A 19,718-nucleotide genomic window follows, 5' to 3' on the forward strand; every position below is an offset into this window, starting at 1 on the left:
GAAAGATGAAAAGACGAACTTGTTTTCAGAAAAATAAAATGGAATTTTAGGGTTCTTCTTTTATGGAGGAAGCTTGGTGTGTGTGTATATATATATATATATATATTTAGCTAGTGTTTCAGCTTTTAAGCGTTGAAATCCCGAAGAACTTCGAAGAATTCGTATCATATATATATGTGATATATGTGTGAGTGTGACACTTATACAAGTCAAAAGAAGTTATCATACCACAGCCAATCACAATATTACACATACCCCTTGGACGCAACCCCCAAATTAAAAAGATTAAGGGGCTACTGAGATGTGCCTTTCATGCTTTGCTTTGGTGCAAGGACATGGACTCGTTGATTTCTCGTGGGGTGGACATCTGGTACTGTGGCTTTCGGTTGACGCTAAATTTCGGAATTTTGGAATAACGTGACCAGTGGATGAGAAAAAGAATGGAAGAAGAAATAACTCAATCCAACAGCATTTTATGTTACGACTTTAATCAACTTAACAAACCCAAAAGGACCACGTATATTTTTGGAAATTTTGTTCCTCACAATCTCAATGTCCATCGTTGACCCAAAAAAAAATTCTCAATGTCCATCTCCTAAGTCCAACCCTTCAAAGTACAGGTCAAATCCATTCTCACTCAAAAGCTCCAACTATAAAAAATAAAGATTTAAAAAGGAAAAGAAATAGTGTTTAGTATGCATGCATGATACTAGGGAACTTTAACGAAAAGCACCTGGTACTGTTCACTTTAACGAAAAACCACATTTTTACACTAAAAAGTCAATCCTGGTACTATTCACTTTACCCTTTATTTTGTCATTATCATTAAAACTCAAAGTTTTCAAGCGCTTTTCATTAGTTTTCCTTAAAATTAATATAGCCAAGTTGGTTAGAGCATATTACTCTTTTTTTTATATTTAAATTTGAATCTTTTTTTTTTTTGCCAAAATATATTTAAATTTGAATCATCTTCATTATAGTTTAAAAACATTTAGTATAAAATATCGTTTGTATTAAATGTGTTCCAAACACAAAATGACATGAAATCAATTTTCCGTGCTCGGATAGCCTTTGGAAAGGGGCAAGAGGCAGGCAGAGTGGGGAGTCTGAGCAATGGCAGAGTGACATGTGATCCGTGCTTTTTTATTTTGGAGATAATGAATGGAACTTGATGGGGAGAGCATTTTTAGGGGGTAGGAAGTGCATAATTATCAACGGATAGATAGATATCGAGACCCATCATTGAACATGGACGGCCTACGTTGGGCCATGTAAATCCCCTCCCCTACGAGAATATATTCCACGACAATATAACTTTGATGATTGAATCATGCAGAATACTATTTCTTTTACGTACAGATGTAGTGATATATGAATCTGCTGCAGGACGCTGATTGGCTATAAATAGAGGGCTCAGCACTCAGGAGCATTTGCATTGGACCAAGACGAATAGATATATATGCTTATATTATATCATAACTGATGAGGGAAGAAAGGTCCTACATGAGGATAAAGAGCCGTGTTTTGTAGCCAAGGATGACTTGCCTGCAACCTCCCAAAGGCCTCCGAAAAATTTATATGTACTGTGAGAGATATGCTTGGTTAGCTTAGCTAGTGTTAGCTAAGCTAGCTAGCTAGTTTGCTAGGGTTTAAGAATCCTTGTCTGGTATACAGGCAGTCTCCTTGGCTATCGAGACAGGTTCTTTTCTCTCATGCTGGGCCTCTTCTTCCATGGGTCTCACGCCATTTTCTACCAGGATAAGAGCTTCTTAAAGAACTCTCAAGGAAGAAGAAGGTACATATTTGATTGTTTTCCTAATATTTGTTGTGACAATTAATGAGTATTTTTGTTGATTTATCGAAGACTAATGCGACAGATTTTTCAGTGTGACCGGCACACTAGGTGGTACATCATGTGTCATTATACAAATTGTGGGATTTGGATGTTAAAAAGTTAATAACTTAAAAAATAAAATTTTCCACCACTTACATAAAAACACATGGTGTACCACTCGTGTTCCTATCACAATAAAAAATTTCTCGACTAATGCAGGAGAACCCTTATGCTTTTAATTGGTTAACTTTTTGAGTGTAATAGTCAGTCAAATCGTATAGATTTGTTGCAATCCTAAGGCCACGCGTGAATGAGAGCATGGGTTGCTGTAGTCTGCAACTCGACCTTTCCTTGTATTTTTCATACGGAATTTGCTTAATTAAATTCTTGTTTTGCTTGTGGTGACTTATGGATCCTAATGTTCGAGACCTTTTGGTCAACAGCAGCAATGTGGTATCCGATATATGCTTTATGTTGCAATGTTGCATAGATTATAGATTAGATGTGGTATATAAAACTAAATTTTTGAGAAATCGTCAGAATTTTGTTCTACTTCGGTTGTGTTTCGTGTTTCCTTCGGTTGGAGGAGTTTGAAAGAACGGATTTGAATATGATCAAAGGTCTAAATTATCTATACAAAGGAAAGAAAAAAACTTGAAAACATTGTGTTCAATGTTTTGAAAGGGTGGTGATATCTACACACCATTTTTTGCTTCCTATGTACTTCTGGTTAATTTTTATTTGATTTTCTTAAATTTATTTGATTCAACAACCAAAAATTTATAACAAAAAAAAAAGAAAAAAGAAAAAAACGTATAAGAAATGTGAAAAGATGAGTGTGGATAGCACCAGCCTATTTCAAAAAATATGATGGCCAAACAATCCAACTTGTGGAACATACTACAACGGCACAACCCTAGGTAGCGAAGAGTCGACATGGTGGCGTCCAACCTTTCTCGTTATTGTGAGTTTTTGGAGAGATCAGCTTGTTATCCTACAGAAACTTTCGTCATTGCTTTACGGGTGGGTCTTGTAAAATCGGGAGCACTTGAAATCCATTTATTTCCTTCCTTATCTTCTAGAGATCCTTTATAAACGAATTGTAATGATACACAAAATTTTATCTTTTTTTTAGAACCTTGGCGATACGATGGCAATTTATTGATATGAAAAAGAAAAAAAAATTGACCTAGTCAGGCTAGACATAAACCTTACCCCTCATATGGTAGAAAGCAAAATAAGAGAGGAAGGACATACACCTTGCCCCTCTAGAAAAAGAAAATACAAGAAAATGAGGGAGCATAAATCTTACCCCTTTCGAAAAAGAAAATACAAGAAAAAGAGGGGGACATAAGACCAAACCCCTCTAAAATAAAACCTAAAATGTAAGAACCTGCAAGACAAACTGCAAAACAAAAGGAAACTCCAAAAGGATTAGGTAAAAAAGAAAATCATACATAAAGAAGGGTAGATAAACATGTAGGCTAGCATGCCCAAGAAATTTGAATGTAGAAATGGAAGAATCTCTATGGGAGGAGCAACATGCAAAACAAGTGAAGATGAGACAAGCCCTAAATTGACTAATTTGTCCACAACCGTATTCTCTTCTTGAAATGTATGAGAGCAACGGAATAACATGTGCTGGAACCAGGAAACACCATGTGCCCTAAAATGGTTATTTGAAGTTTGAGGTGTGACACAGCCCTCCTAGGGCTGCTGTAATTTTTGGCTAAATTTTAGGGTCTCATTTCAATTAAAATTTTAATTACCGAATCGGTAAAACCATTCCAATTATGACTTGCACATGAAAAACTTAATTAGATTAAGATTCTTAAAATTTTATTTGGTTTAAATTCCATAATGATTTGAGCATTTGATTCTCAAGATTATCCTAAATGGTTTAGAAGAAGAGTTAGAATTGAATTTTAATATATTGAATTGAATTTTAATTTGGATCCCTATCTTGTAGAAAACCAATCCCTACCAGAAAACCTACTTAATTTGCTCAACTCTCAAACTAGTTTATGCAAGTTCAAGGTGTAAACAATCATAATACTAAAGGATTCAAGTTCATCATGTGTATCAATCAAAGTTTGATTTTAAAAGATTTTAAAAAATCGTGTTTTGGTGAATATAGAGGATTTCATGATGTATTGTAGGCTGTAACAAATTCAGTCTCTCCCCTTGCAATTTTGAAGAAATTGACTAAAAATTCACATGAAGTTTATGAAAGTCCATTAGAACTCCATCATAAGATGTCAAGGGCCTTCAACAACGCCCATGGGCTAGCGTTCGTCTGGTCTCAGAGAACTCTTCGATTTCAAAAATTTCGGTTTGAGATAAATATAAGGAAAATTAATGAAAATAGTTTGAAAACTTTGAGTTTTAACAATAAGAACAATATAAAATGTAAAGTAAATAGTACAAGGATTGACTTTTTAGTGTAAAAATGTGGTTTTTCGTTAAAATGAACAGTATTATGAGCTTTTCGTTAAAGTTCCCATAAATATAAACAAATAAGCTTTGAGTATTAAGAACTTATGCAAGATGCTTGTAACTCAATTAGGTAAGATCATTCATTCTTGCACTCCAAGTCCTGAGTTTGATTTGCGCCCTTCCAATATCATTTGTGTAAAAGTTAAGAAAATTAGTAAGATAGAGAATTCCCACGGTTTTCAGTAACTGGGACTCAAAACTCTCTAGTCCTACCCAACTTCTCAACTTTCACATCATTCTTCGTTTTAGGGTTACTTTCACACGTGACATTGTCGATTTGAGATTTGAGATACCGGAGCAAGGCCCAAACCCTAAGCTAATACAAACATTTCCTTTGGTTTAAGCACCTACACTGCAAGTCTGCAAGTGCAATCCCTTTTCTCATGCGGTTTTCCGATGAACATATGAAAAGCATGTTCCAATGATAGCAACTTGAATCACAACTGATGCACATTCCAATCTCACGCCATAACAAGACATCTGTTTTGATAATTGAGAAAATTTTGGCACAAGGTACTGCACAATTTGATAATATAGCTTATACTGCAGTTGTAATCATCAGAAAGAGGCAGGAAGATTCACATAATCCAGCATCCCAATTGCATCTAATGTGAACTAACCAGTGCTCATCATGATTGCAATCTAAATCCAGCATCCCAATTTCAAGGAATGCTACTTTCAAACATTCCTATTGTTCCTAACCATTTCAAAAATTAGCACCGCCGTGGTTGAATAAGAAATGCAACATAACCCTGCCGAGAACTAGATCCCAAACACTAGACCTCAGAGGACTGGTTCGGAACCTTATTGATGAACCTAGCATGTCCCTCAAACAACTCACAACTCCCATAAAAACATTTGCAACACAATAGCATGCACGTACAAAATTAGCAAAAGCATTTTATTAAAAGCTTGCACATATTTAAAAATTACAGTCAAACTGCATTATTATGCAGCCAAGCCACCATTTTTCCAAACTCCATATAGATGCCATAGCCAAATGGTAGTTCAATGCAGCATCTTAAAACTATATTTATCTACTAACACATCTTTAAAGGTATACGGGGTTCAAAGAAGTCGCATACAAAGTGTGAAACACAGATCATCATGCAGGCAGTGCAAAGCTGTGCTCTGTCCAGTGTGGAGGATCCGCAACAATGCAAATATCCGACTTCTCAAAATCAGCAACCTACAATACAACCCATGTCGAATTTCTAAGCAAAAATGAGAAGAAGCAACTTAAAAAATTTGAGAGTGCACAGCACAAAGCACTCATAGGAGGGTTTTCAACCGTGTTTGGTAGAAAAATTGAAAGTGCTTATGGGTCATAGAAGTGTTTTCAGAAGAAGCACCGCACTCTTCCAGAAAGCACTTGAACCTTTCCAGAAAGCACTTGAACATTCAATAAAAATTTCGACGTGTTTCTAATAAAAGCAGAAGTCCTTCTGAGTAAAAAATCTAACATGTTTCTAATAAAAGCACGTCTAGCAAACGTGATTGCTACCGAATTATCCCCAAATGTGTCCTGAATACAGAGAGTCGTCTTACCTTCTCATGGCAACTTGGACAGTAATGATACTTATGCCAGAGGCAGTCACAGGAAGGCATAAGAAAGCAACATCCAAGCATCATAGGCATCATACAAGCCACCACAGATGCCATACTCGGCTTTGATCTGTCGATTCATTCAACACCAATAAATATCAATCAAACATATCTCAAGTTTCAAACTTTGAATAATCAAGAACAACAAAATCAAACCCAAAATCCCAATTGCCCAAAAGGATCAAATTTTGTTATTTACCTGATTTGGGTGAGTCCGGTATCGCCACAGTAAGCGCAGTTGAAGGGAGCGGGAGTGTCTCTGTAAAAGGTCTGGTGGAGAGGGACGCCCTTGGGGTCGCCGTAGACGGCGTTTGGCGGGATCATTCCGGCCTGGTACGGATTCTGCACCGTGTAGACTGGAACTCCCATCACCGGTTCGTCCACCTTCGACATCTCTGCCTTTGTTCGTGACTTATGAGTGCGATGAAATCCCGCGATCTTGTGAGTGGTCTGGCCTGGTGATTGGAATCGAAATTGGGTGATCTTACAAGAGAAGCGATTCGAGGGAAAGCTGTGATGAGTAGATGGAAATTTCGTTTTCTTGTGGTGACTAGAATGTCCTTGGGCTCTATCTATCAATGGGATCCATTGACTCGTATATCTTGTAGAGAGAGTAATGACTAATCAAAACCACGGCCCAAACCCCCCAACAATGAACTTTCCAAGTTTTCTTGCATTAATTGCCTCTCTATCACATCCCTTAATCATCTTGAACCACATTCTTTGATTTACTTATTAGTTGTTGTAAGCCTATTTAACTGAGAACTTATAGAGAGGGAGAAACAGGTGCTGGCAAGGAGAGAAAGAGAATTTGGTGAATTCTGAGATATGTATTATCTTACCTCCATTGTGCCTGTAAATCGCTTACCTTTTAGGTATTACAACAAAATCATGACACTATCTGAACGATATCATAGAATCACATTAGGATTACACAATTACATTCCTAACCTAATTAGGACAGCAACACTCTCCCTTAATGTGTAAACACTCAAATAAATTGTCGCATTAGGTCTTCAGTGATAAGTAAGTTCAGTTGATGAAGTCGTAGGCACAACGGGCGAATGTGAGTCTCAAATTAACAAAAGGATGCATTGGTAGTGAAACTCACAAAATCTTGCTATGGTAAAACCCGATATGGGAGTAGAACCTATAAACTAAGGAGAAATGTGAGAAGCATGCATAATGTCAAAACTAAATGTCTAAAGGATGAAAGTAGGACACGTCACAAGGGTCTAACCACCCCAAGATGGGTGCTTTGTTAAAACCTAATTAGGTAGCAAACCTAGTTGGAAAAATCATTCTAATTGTAGGAAAAAAAAGTACATTAAGATTGAGTAAATATACTTCTGGATATTTTTGACAAAACTTCCAAAAATGAGAACTACATCAATTCATATCAGATAATTTAAGTACACAATTTCCTTGGACGAGCTTTTAAAAAGTAGACTTTGGTTATGACTTCGTCAAGAGAGTAGCAAGGTTGTCCTATGAACGGATTTGCTTGATTTCAATGTTTTAATGCTTTTGTTGCTGATGTGAGAAGAAGAATTTCGATGCAATGCGCCTGGTGTTGTCTCATTTAATGTATCAATTCTTAATCTGGTCAATACATGTTACGTTGTCTCATAAATCGTTGTAGGAATGTCAACGACTAAAGAAAGACCTCAGGTGTTTCAAATATGTTCCAATACTGCCCTCATACAGAAGCGTTCATGAGTAGCTTCATACAGGGCAAGAATCTCAGCATGGTTTGAAGAAGTTGCAACTAAGGCCTGCTTGATGGACCTCCAAGATATTACAGTCTCTCTAATGGCAAAGACATAACCCGTTTAAGGGTGTGGCTTATGAGAGTTAGATAAGTAACCTACATAACTGTTTGGACCCGAATTTACATCGTCGGTCCGTGCAATCAAGGCCGTTGAGTGAACATAACTTTACACCGTTGGATGGAAAGATGAAGATAATTTTGTTATTAAAAGATATTATTATGGTTTTATTATAATAATTATCTTTTAGTAAAGAATTGTTTTTATAAGATAAATGGGGTGCAATATCTGGTTAAGCAACGGTCTGCGTGCAAATTAAATGGGTGATTGATTGGTGCCGTGCAAGTCTTGGATGCCATGGAAGATGGTCTTTAAGGTACCAGATGATAAGGCATGCATGCGTGGGATAAATGCTACTGATGTTGGGAGAGTTATGATAAGGCAAGAAGTCTAGATAGGCTAGACTTTTGACAGAGTTTGAAAAGTCAAAATGAGGCTTTGATCTTGGAGGGCCAACCATTTGGACGAAAGGTTACTTTAGATAAACATGGAAATAAGGGAATCATCAAGGCCACATGATCCATTTGGGATAATTCGAGAAGTTTATTCTCGGTTGGTTTCTAAGGTTACGGGATCATGCAGAATATTCCCATTATTTTTCGTAACTCACGACGACAATCCTAGCGTTCTGCTACTATAAATACAAGACATTCAGCAACGGAAAGAGCGCCCTGCAAATCAATACAAAATTGCCCTGCGCAAACTCTCACAACTTGTGATTTTTCTTTTTCCTTTTTCGCTGACACATCTTCCGTTGGCATCAACAGCACTATGGAAGCAACCGGTGATATCTTAAGTCGGCATAGATAGCTCTGTCACCGTAGAATCGATCGGTCTTGCAGTATCTTCCGTTGGCATCAACAGCACTGCGGCGAGAACGGTTGATTACCTATCCAAGTCTCGGTCGAGAAGGGTTTCTAAACCCTTATTGGTCGAGGTCATCTCATCAGTCTTCTCGGCAAAGTGGGGTGTTACAGTTATTACATTCGGCACATTGAAAGCCGAATTTGATATTGAACTTCGTAAGAATAGTAACCTTGTCTTCAGGTTCGAGAGCCCAAGAGGCCGAGACGTGTTCCTTTCTCGGCCGCAATCGCAAGACGCAGAAGTCAGCCGTGCACCCAACGCAACATCAACAAATTTACTCCTTGGCTGAGCTCGGCCGACGAGTTGGCACGCCCCGCATTCACCGAAGGACGTAGTTAGCTTATTAATTACTCGGCCTGCGCGCCACGTAGGCTTTGTAGTTTCTAGGGTCAACAATAACATAACCAACAAGGCGAGAATCAACCAGATGACCGTGGGGGCGGCAGTTCATCTTGAGGATTTGTATAGGTAGAACAAGCCCAATATGTCGTACCTTTAAGGTAGTGGAAGATGTCTTTAACACCAGTACAGTGTCTGCGTGTTGTTATATATTGGCAAAAGATTAACAGCGAATGAGATATCCAGTCTAGTGCACTAAGGTAAGTACAATAAAGCACCAATTGTACTCAGGTATAGAACTTTGGGCTCCAAAACCTTCGTAATTTAGTATAACGTCATGCGTAAAATAGTTGAGTAAATGATGGTCGGATCCACATTTGGCTCATTACTTTGTGCCCATTTCCTCTTTTAGGGTTATGAATCATTTGAAGCAACTGGTCTGCCACACTTCAGGGTATGAGCATATGATTGACTAGCCACCAATGTCCCTGGCCATGTAACAGCTGGGTCAACCTCCATTCCTGAACAGCTCATCCTTCATGCGCAATATTACGGTGTACGTTGGTATGTTTATCCTTGTAGGTGCATTTGCAGCAGGTATTATGATCTCGTCACCTTTGTTAAATCGGTAAAAGTATCTGGTATGCTTTGAGCAATGCTTTATAGATCTAGAATACGACGTACTTAAATTTCAAACTAGGTAGTTCCAAGATCTAAATGAGACATAGTAAGGGGTAATCCACGACAATTTGGGGTATTCTTTAGGAACGATAGCATTCTTATCTCCCTCTAACGACGAGAAGACTAGTCTCATCGAAATGAGAATCCACAAAACGTGCAGTAAAGAGATCATCTGTCAATGGATCAGTAAGAACTAAATGCTTATTAGCCATAAGATTATATTACTTTAGATCCAAAGGCTTAAATATTTGACAGTTAATAAAGCAACACAAAAAAAAAAAAGAGTTTTCTAATGGTTCATGGATTTTAAATTGGTTTTGTTTTAGAGTAAATTGTAGCTATGGTCCTTTAACTTTAACACAATTGGAGCAATGATCCCTCAACTAAAAATTCATTACCATTAGTCTCTCAACTCATCAAAACGTGCAGCTATGATCCCTCAACTAAAAATCTATTACCATTAGTCCCTCAACTTTAATTCAACTGGAGAAATTGTCCCTTAACTTTAACCCAATTGTAGCAATGGTCCTTCCAACATAACTCGTTTTGATAAAATTTTTGACGTAGTTGACAAAAAGGACCATAATTACACTTTGATGAGTTGAGGGACCCTAATTATATAAATGGTTATTCCAACATAACTTATTTTGACAAAATTTTGACGAAATTGATGAAAATGACATTGCTACACATTTTGATAAGTTGATGGGACTAATGGTAATAGATTTTTAGTTGAAGGACCATTGCTCCAATTTAATTAAAATTGAGGGACCATTGCTACAATTTACTCTTTGTTTTATTAAGTTGTCAAATATTTTAAGTCTTTGGATCTAAACTATTATAATCTTATGGCTAATATGCATTTGATCCTCACATGTCCTAATTTTGAGGATCTTAGGAGAGCATAACTACAAGAAAGTGATGCATGGGATTTGGTGAGTCCTAGTTTTATAAAAAAAAAATGTGATAAAATGTGATGTGATACACATAAATATCGTCTCTCTAGCTTATCCTTTTATTATTTGTTGATGTTTTCTATTGTAAATATAGTTTCTCAACGTTGGATTCAACCACAATCCCTAAACCCGCCAAAGGACTAAAAATAATCCATAATAATACAAATGTAGTCAGATGTAAATTGATTAAGAAAGCATATTTATAGAGAAGAGCAGTTTAGGTGCCGTGCAAGAAGCTTTATGGAGCTTCCCTTCCAATAAAACAAGGTTTGTTCCACAATATGTATTAAAAAAAAAAAAAAAAACAGTATGGTGCGTGCGCACCCACCAACACCAGAAGAAGCAGCAGCAGCAGCGAGGGGGCACGCCCATGGGCCAAGGCCACTAGCACTAGGGCATGTTCCCTTCACCCTCAAATAACCATGATAAAAATAAATAAAAAATAAAACTCATCGCTATATGTGCAGAGAATGAATTGGAAATCTCAATAAAACATACCATCATTATTCTATAATCTTCCTTTAGCTTTCATCGCAATTAACCTTAATTGATAACTTTTTTTTCACTCAATTAACTAGTTGCGCTTACCATATTAAAATCATGTGATGTTGCAGCAGAGAGGGACTGCATGTGTTGTACATATTTAGCCGTTGTCTTGCTAAAGTTTTCACATGGTCAACACAACCAAACCATGTTTGACCATATACGTACGTACCACATGCAGATGCAGTATGACAATTGACACTCAGTTGTTTCAATGAGTTTGAAATAATAGTTATTGTGTATATGTGTATGTATATTGTTTGTTTTGTCCAATTCAGATGGAGCTGTTTTTTTTATTTTTTTTATTTTTTTAGGGTTATGAATTTTTCTTCAATTTGACGCGTTTTATCACGAAAACTGTGAAGATATGTTCATCTTCTTGTTCAGAGAAATTTGAAATGAATTATGTAGATTTTTTTTAAAGGATGAATTTGAAAAATGGATTGCGATGATATCCGTGATGGATTTCTGAATCTGCATACAAAAACAAAAGCAGTGGAACATCCCAAGGACTCCTTCGCTTGTCGCAGCAGCAGAGGGAATATTAATGGAGAGAGAGAGAGAGAGATGGGGGTGAACTGCTGCTGCTGAGATGGTGTCAGAGACAGGAGGAGGAGGGAGGACTGGTAAAAGTTGAGGGAATAGATTCCTCAAAGAGGAAAAGTCCGAGTGACATTGGGTGTCGAAGTTCCCACCAGTGAGTGACCAGACCTACCTTGCAATATTCCCAACGGCCCCCCAAAAACCCATGAGCCTCATGAGCCATCTCGTGAACTAGCATATACATCAACAGAAAACCCTAATCGCTATCTTGCACCAGTAATATTGCTACCTTTCTTCCAAAACCATACATGATGAAAATAATAATGTTTACACATTAATTTTCTCTGAGGTACCGTTTAGTACGTAGGACGGGACGGAACGAAATGGGATGAAACGTTCCGTCCCACGTTTGGTTCGCCTAAAACGGGTGGAACGCGCTGTTCCACATGATTAATTTTGGGTGAATTTTTGTTCCGCCTCATCCCCTGAAATGACTCGTTCCACATTCATGGAACACAAAATTATAACATGTTCGTCTCCTTCTTATTCCTCCTTGTTTCCATTCGAGGGCATCTTTGCTCCCTCTCTGTTCTGTCTCGTTCTGTCCCATCCCATTCCATTCCGTCTCGTCCCGTCTGCATACCAAACGATACATATTTAATCAGTTTTAAATTATAAAAACAAATAAACAGAGTATAAATATAAAACAATGATGTGCAGAAATTACTTCTAAACATAATCCATGTATACATATTTAATCAGTTTTAACTATATTTATTTATTTATTAATATTTTTTTTTTAACAAACAATATTATTTACGGGGTGGGTTTAGCCTCACAATAGGCTAGCAATAATGTGGTTCAAACTCGTCTTTAACAAAAATCAAACCTAAACCTCTCACTTACACGTGAACAAGTACAAAAGAATATTGCTAAATTATAATATTAAGCAGTGTTCATTTATTAATATTAGCTTAGTTATAACTTATATAGAGGAACAGGCTTGCAGCTCCCCCAATACATTCGCTCTGTCCTCTGATCTCTTACTTATATGCGAACTCGTCCTTTTGTTTGTGTCCACTATGTCACCTTCTCATCAAATTTTCTAAGAGTTTATTAAATAATTTGTCTTGAAATAAAATAATAAACTGTTAACATTCTCTTTTTAAAAATGTTAAAGAAACTACATTTTTGTATTATATTAAAAGAAGAGTTGATATTTGAATCTTAACTTTATATTCCATTAAAAATAGAAAAACGGTGGAGAAATTATATTTTTGTACCACATTGGTGTCTCATTTTATGTGGTAAGTAATGTATACTTGACACGTCAATTAATGAATTTATCTGATTAACTAATAATAGATCAATCATTTGCAAGGTACACTATTGTATTATAAATATGTGGTCTCCCTCACGTTACACTTAAAATAAATACTAACTTTAAGAGTTGGAAATTTAGAGTAATTTGACTATCAATTCTCAAGTAATATATGTGGTCCTACACTCCTGAACTTATGATATTTACTGTTTATAATCCTTGATTAATTGAACACCATATGCCTAGGTTCGACTGTAACGTCTAGGTTTGAGTTCTGGTGTCAGTAACCTTTATTTGGTGGGCGAACTGTAAATATAAAAAATAAAAAATAAAAAAAGGATTGGGACCCTCTTTATTAGTCCGAAAAAAACTTGTGGTATTTCCTAACTTTGAAATAGGGTAACATCCTCTCCCCCTAAACTTGTTTCTGAAACAGGATAGTGCTTTTGCTTTTTTATTCATGAAGGATTTCATGGTTTGGCTGTAATAGTCATGAATAATAAATCTAAATACTATGTTTTGACTTTAAATTCATAAACTTTACAAACTTCAGGGTGTGTATTCAACTTAAATTCATAAACTTTACAAACTTCAGGGTGTGTATTCAATTTATAAATCCATGAATTTCTATGGAATTTAATTGAGTTGTTGGGATTTCATGCAAAATTCTGATTCAATTTCCTCGAACTCTCTCAAATTATCTCTAATTCCTCAACTTTTTCAAATTCTTTAAAATCAAATTCTAATTGAATACACCTGGAATGTTATAAACTTTTTTAAGATCCTAATTGAATACACCCAGATATCTAAGAATTTTAATAAACTATCTTAAAATCCTAATTGAATTTTAGAGAATTACTTAAACTCCTGTTGAATACACGTAAATTCATTAAAAGAATTAAAATGTTTTAAAATCTCGATTGAATAAACCTCCTGTGAGACGAGACACCCACGGAATTGCTCTAAGGCAACTAGGATATATTAGACTTCAATCGCTGGCATATGTCATGACTCATGAATACATTATACATAAAATGATTTATTAAGTCTAATTCATGGCCTCGTCCTAACATTCACATGAATAATATATTTCTTAATAGTCAACTTGTTTTTTTTTGGGTCAATTACCTGTTAGTCTTTAAATCATATAAAAAGTGAGAAAAATATATATATTTGTGTGAGTTTAATACTTATTGCGACCGAATTATTATAATAACGTTGTTCGATATGAGAAATTTCTTAAAGTGTTCCGTTTTTAAGCGGATACTTATATGTCATAAGCTAAATTAAAAAAACACAAAAAAATATATCATTTTCTCTACTTATATACGTTACTTAGTCTCTAATTTATATAAATGCGAGTAAAATATATATTGATATTTAATTGCGACTGGTCTTTTAACAATTGCGTAGCTCGATGGTAGGTGAATGATTTTGTTAAAATATATGGGCGGTCCGCGCGTGGTCGGACGGGCTGCCAGAGCCACGCCCCACCGTTTCAAAACCCCACCTTCTTCTTCTTCCTTTTTTTTTCTTCTTTCCGCTTGCAGCGGAGAAAAACATATACTGTTTAATTGTTAAAACAAAGTTCCGGCATCCAGTTTCGGTAATTGCGTTTTTACTTGGTCGTCTTTGCTTTTCTTAATTTAATTAAGCCTCCCGAGATAATTCCGTCAGCTTTACTCATTAGCTTTTTCAATTATATTAATTACGCAAGACTAAATAATCACACGGCTCGCTTGCTTGTGGATGTGAGATTTTCAACCAAGAAAGCGATCAGTGAGAAAATTAAAGATGAATTGACTAAAATACTCGCTATTTGTTAATTTCAATAAAAAATAATCAATTTGGTACCGTATATAGGGTTAAATTTTGGGGTTTTGAGTTTGTTTGATTGAGGAGGTTAATAAAACGTGAGTATTTTGGCCGATTTCTCAAAATTAAAGCCTCGTTTGAGATTGTTTTTTCTTTAGAAAAAAAAAAGGTTTACTATTCTTAAGGAGCATGGGGAGGGTTTGAAGCTAATTCATTAAGTATGGAAGGGAAGTTTCGAACACGAGACACATAGAAACTCAACATTTTATCCACTAAAATATTAGACCACATGCAAGTTTGAGATTGTTTATTGAACAAGCACTTCTTTTCATAAGATTTTTCCATAGTCGTTTATGTGAGTTTTGATTTCTATATATACAAATCAGTTACTGTGAGCTTGATTGCCATAACACAATTGCCATGGTGGTGAGAGTTTTATGAAGGTCAGTTTTCTATCATTTCTTACTCCAATCTAATCGGTCATTTATTGTATATAGAAATCACTCATTAGTTTAATATATTGTAATCAGTGCCGTCTAACTAAAATTTTACACGTTAACAATTACAATTACATGGGCACACAGCGTCATGCCAATAAAACAAAGAATTTAACAAAAAATTTCATAAGCTTTTATATGGCACGGAAAATTACCGTCCACGCGTGTCATATAAGTCTTCTTGTTTCGTTGAAATATCTCAAACACTGTAAAACGAAGTTCTCTAGCCGGGTCCCACCTGGAACTCCCTAACAAATTCCCACGCGCATTTACAGGGCGTGAGCTCCATCATTATACCCAACTCATCCATCTGTTTGTGACTGCCCACCTTCACCCTGTTATATTTCCCTTTCCAAAATCACACCTAATCTCTCTCTCTCTCTCTCTCTCTCTTGTTTGTGACCGGTGATTTTGTTTTGATTGTTGAAGCTCATTTTTGCAATCATATCCTGGGATTTTGTTGCCGAGTCAAATGACAGCTCCAAACATGGAGACGATCGCCGCTTCTCTGGAGAGGTCTCTCCAAAATTGCTCCCTAAACAACCACAACCACCACCACCACAACCACAGCAACAGCGGCGGCGGCAGCGTCACAGCCGACGGCGAAGGACAAGGCTCGAGCGTCACCGACGGGGTATTGGCCGCCACGGGGATGCAGGGCAGGTCATCGTCTTCAACCTCATCAACCTCAGACGCCGCTTTAGAGCTCAACTCCCATGTCTCCCTTCCATACCATTGGGAACAATGCCTCGATTTGAAGGTTGGTTTTTTCGTTTAAATTTTAATTTCTCTCTTTTTCCCCGTTGATTGTTGGAAAAAACACAATCCATTAATTAGTTAGTATTTTTTTTTCCATTTAATTTGAAGCTTCAATAAATGCAGTAAACACAGCAGATCTTGCAACTCCTTAAATGAAATTCCTTGTTGTATTTAATGCTTTATGCTCTCTGTAATTTCGTTAATTTTTGCATTTAATGCTCCATGCCCTTTGTTATAAAATCTCAGAATCATGAACTTTTCATACCAAAAATAGAATAAATGGTATCAAACTTTTACTTTAGGCGACAGGAAAAAGAGAAAAGCTTTACTGGGTTTGACCATCTATTGCTGCAGCAATAAAAAGATATAAACTTTTTACTTTTCTGTGTTTAATCCTTTGTCAGATTTTCCTATCCTGGTTAGTTTTAGTTGGTACCTTTGCTTCGAAGAGTAAAGGCAAAACCTTTTTCTGTTTGAATAATTGCATTGTCGCAAACAAGAAAAAAGGAATATGGGTTCAATCACATGTAGTCGTTTTCGAAATAAAATTTACATATTGTGAATTAATTCCTTCAAAGAAAATAATTGTCTTCTTGAAGCGTTTTTATATAAAACTTATAGTTCTCGGGCGTTTGTTTTTAATATAAAAGTTGATTAATTATTTGCAGAGTGGGGAGATATACTACATAAACTGGAGGAACGGGATGAAGGCGAAAGAAGATCCAAAGACAGGAGGAGAGTACAGTGGAGATTTCTACTACTCGGAAGAAGATGAAAACAGCTCGTATGACAGCGAAGAGTCTTCGACCGAGTCGTCGCCATCTTCGTGCAGATACGAGCAGCACCAGCAGCCGGTAGAGAATCTCAACAGCAACAACAATAATAATAATGTGTTGGTAGTGGCTGGCTGCAAAGCCTGTCTCATGTATTTCATGGTCCCGAAACAGCTCGAGGACTGCCCCAAATGCTCCGGTCAACTTCTCCACTTCGATCGATCCGAAAATGGCTCCCCATGATCACCACTCGCTCACATTCATTTTCTTCTTAGTTTCTTAGTTAATTTTAATTTGTTTTTAATCATGTTTTGGCTTTTTTCACTTAGAACAAACCCTTTTGTGCTCTGAGAATATGAAACTACAGACAAATCACAAATGGGATTTTAGTTTTTAGTATTTAGTAATTTGGTAGTTTAATTTGTTGATTGCTTAGCTCCTTTATTTATTTTTATTTTATTTTTCTTGTTAATTATTTTGGAATATTGAGGGAGGCCATGGGAAGTGGAGGAAGAGAGGAGCCCTACAGTGCCAGCATAGCACCACCAACAAGGTCAATGGTACAATAGTTGGTATTGATTGCGACGTGTAGGTTTCCTTCTCTTTTGTTCCATGAAAATGATGAATCCATGATGATCTCTCTTTTATTTTGTGTTTATCTTCTCATTTTTCTATATTTTTTTATCCGATTTATTCGTTAAATAATTTATTTTTGGTAAATTAATTCGTTATTATTAATCACAGTACTTGTTAATTATCATGCGAAACTCCGAATATATTTGAATTTTCCTTTTGGAAGAGGACAGGTACTAATCAATCCTACGCTTTTGTGTTTGGTAATTTTTCTTTCTTATCGATTGATTTGATGTCAATTTATCATACTAGATCAGGACAGAGCCATGAACATCCGGTTATGGTGTCAATACATGGGTTTTCCACAACAAGGGGGTATTTGAGCAGCTAAATTGTGATTGTTAAATTTTAATCATGTAAATCTAATTGTTTCATATATTGGTGCATATCATGCACTGATGCATTGTAAAATTATGGCAAAATTCGGTGCATGTTTGAATGCGGAGTGTTTGATAACATGCTAAATTAACAAAAATGTTAAACTTACTATATTTTTCATATCACATTTGTATCACCTCTCTAATACCATTTTATACCCGTAACAGCCAAAATAAAGGTGGCCATACAAAGCAATATTTGTCCACACCACACATCCAAATTCAAAGTTAAAATCTCTCCCTCTGTCCATTTTCCCTTACAACTCTTTAATTCGAATTATTGGTTAATGTTTTTTTGCCAGTTGAAGTAACAAACTGTTGGAAATTATAAATTATATATTATAATTAATATTATAATATTTAATTTTTGTATGAATGGAAAATAAGAGTCATGTGTCATAGTTGAATTCAAATTCATAAGTTGTATCTGTTCGTTGAAACTTTAGACAACAGTCATATTGTTTCAAAAAGGGTGGCTTGAGTTATATATAAACTCAAGCATCCCACCTGTCTAAGAAAAATGAAGAGAAGAGTTTTTTCCAATGTCTTAGTAGAAATCCGAGTCGTGTCTTGAGAGTACAGAATATATGAAGCTCGCTAGAGTCCGAAGATTGAAGTGCTTTGACTTCGGATTATAGATTGTTGAATCCTGGGAGATGGACGCCTATCGAACTACAAGCACAAGAGTAGGGGCGAAATTCTATCTTTAGATTGTTGGAGCAATATTAGAAAATATGAAAATAACACAAGCATTCTAATAATAATAATCACATAGAAATTCACGACATCAATTATGTATGAGACTAATATAAACAATTAGAGATAAAGTTAGAAAAACTGACAAACTTGGAGATTGAGGCTTGCATAAGTGTGGGGATTTTTTGTAAATTTGCAGAAAGACGTTATGTTGCTTATTTAGTAAGCAATGGCAACCAATGAGTGTGTTTTATCAATGGTTACTCATGGTAAGAAAACTTTTGTGATAACAAAAGAAGATACTGTATTCAAATTAAATCTTTGAACTCATTTTAGATGAGTTATTATCATCTTGCAAAGAATAGACACTCAATGTGAGAGGAATTATACATTGGAAGTGTGGGGGGTCTTTGAGAAAAGAAAAAAAAAATTAGACACTAAAATGTGGGATATTTGAAAATATGTATTATGCCTGATGATGCTTATTAAGTAAGCATATCAATGGTCCTGCATGTATTATGATGGCTTGCCAAATAAGGCAAAGAACAATGTCTAAATTACGAAGAATAATTTGCATTTAAAAGAAATAATAAGCAATATCTCTTATTATGGATAACTTGTTTAAGGTATGGCAAGGTTAGAGACCTTACAAATACCTTAAATGTGGGGGAGTTTACCCAAGTACTTAGTGTTAGCAAATTACTTAGTAATTAAGTCCTAATATAATTTTGAGGACTTGACATTTTCAAACAATGTCAAACAACTACTCTCGTATGAAATAAAATTTCATAAGATGGATTGTGCACACCATTAAAAATAGTCAACCTAGTAGTGGATCCAATTATCAAAGGTTAGACTAGAGAGCAAGTTGATCATCGAGGGGAATGAGGCTAAAGCCAACATAATTAACGAATCAGCCGGGCGGAAACCTAACTTAGTTGATTGGAGATCCCATGGTCTAAGTTCAATAGGCAAACTGGTTGGGCATGATTCAAAGAAGTTAACACACTATATACCTCATTCCTATGATGGAAGAAGTGTGTTGTCTGCAGACGTTTTAGGATGTATATTTATACTTAATGACAATGATATCTTATAAATAAGAGGAATATTGCAGAGTATTCTTAATCAGTGGTCACCTATGTGAGAGTAGA

At 35.9% G+C, this 19,718-nt stretch overlaps 2 protein-coding genes across 2 annotated transcripts; one reads left to right on the plus strand and one right to left on the minus strand.

Moving 5' to 3' along the window:
• Positions 1–5,217: 5,217 nt before the first annotated feature.
• Positions 5,218–6,500, minus strand: LOC126609028 (GSH-induced LITAF domain protein-like). The gene is made up of 3 exons (XM_050277047.1): positions 6,135–6,500; positions 5,879–6,005; positions 5,218–5,519 (listed from the first exon to the last, which is right to left on the minus strand). Exons 1-3 carry the CDS (start codon positions 6,326–6,328, stop codon positions 5,436–5,438), a joined length of 405 nt encoding a protein of 134 aa, XP_050133004.1. The 5' UTR covers positions 6,329–6,500; the 3' UTR covers positions 5,218–5,435.
• Positions 6,501–15,633: 9,133 nt separating this feature from the next.
• On the plus strand, positions 15,634–17,509 carry LOC126606506 (protein CURLY FLAG LEAF 1-like). Its single transcript, XM_050273894.1, has 2 exons — positions 15,634–16,086; positions 16,754–17,509. Exons 1-2 carry the CDS (start codon positions 15,799–15,801, stop codon positions 17,099–17,101), a joined length of 636 nt encoding a protein of 211 aa, XP_050129851.1. The 5' UTR covers positions 15,634–15,798; the 3' UTR covers positions 17,102–17,509.
• Positions 17,510–19,718: the final 2,209 nt, after the last annotated feature.

Source organism: Malus sylvestris, chromosome 16 (assembly GCF_916048215.2).
Source record: "Malus sylvestris chromosome 16, drMalSylv7.2, whole genome shotgun sequence".
Lineage (NCBI taxonomy): Eukaryota > Viridiplantae > Streptophyta > Magnoliopsida > Rosales > Rosaceae > Malus > Malus sylvestris.

What these genes read in the sequence shown, in the direction of transcription:
- LOC126609028 (XM_050277047.1), bottom strand. Translation starts at nt 6,328, where the DNA reads ATGTCGAAGGTGGACGAACCGGTGATGGGAGTTCCAGTCTACACGGTG. An exon ending in ACCGGACTCACCCAAATCAG is followed by an intron (nt 6,006 to 6,134) that starts GTAAATAACAAA and finishes ATGAATCGACAG; the next exon opens with ATCAAAGCCGAGTATGGCAT. An exon ending in GTCCAAGTTGCCATGAGAAG is followed by an intron (nt 5,520 to 5,878) that starts GTAAGACGACTC and finishes GTTGTATTGTAG; the next exon opens with GTTGCTGATTTTGAGAAGTC.
- LOC126606506 (XM_050273894.1), top strand. Translation starts at nt 15,799, where the DNA reads ATGACAGCTCCAAACATGGAGACGATCGCCGCTTCTCTGGAGAGGTCT. An exon ending in AACAATGCCTCGATTTGAAG is followed by an intron (nt 16,087 to 16,753) that starts GTTGGTTTTTTC and finishes AATTATTTGCAG; the next exon opens with AGTGGGGAGATATACTACAT.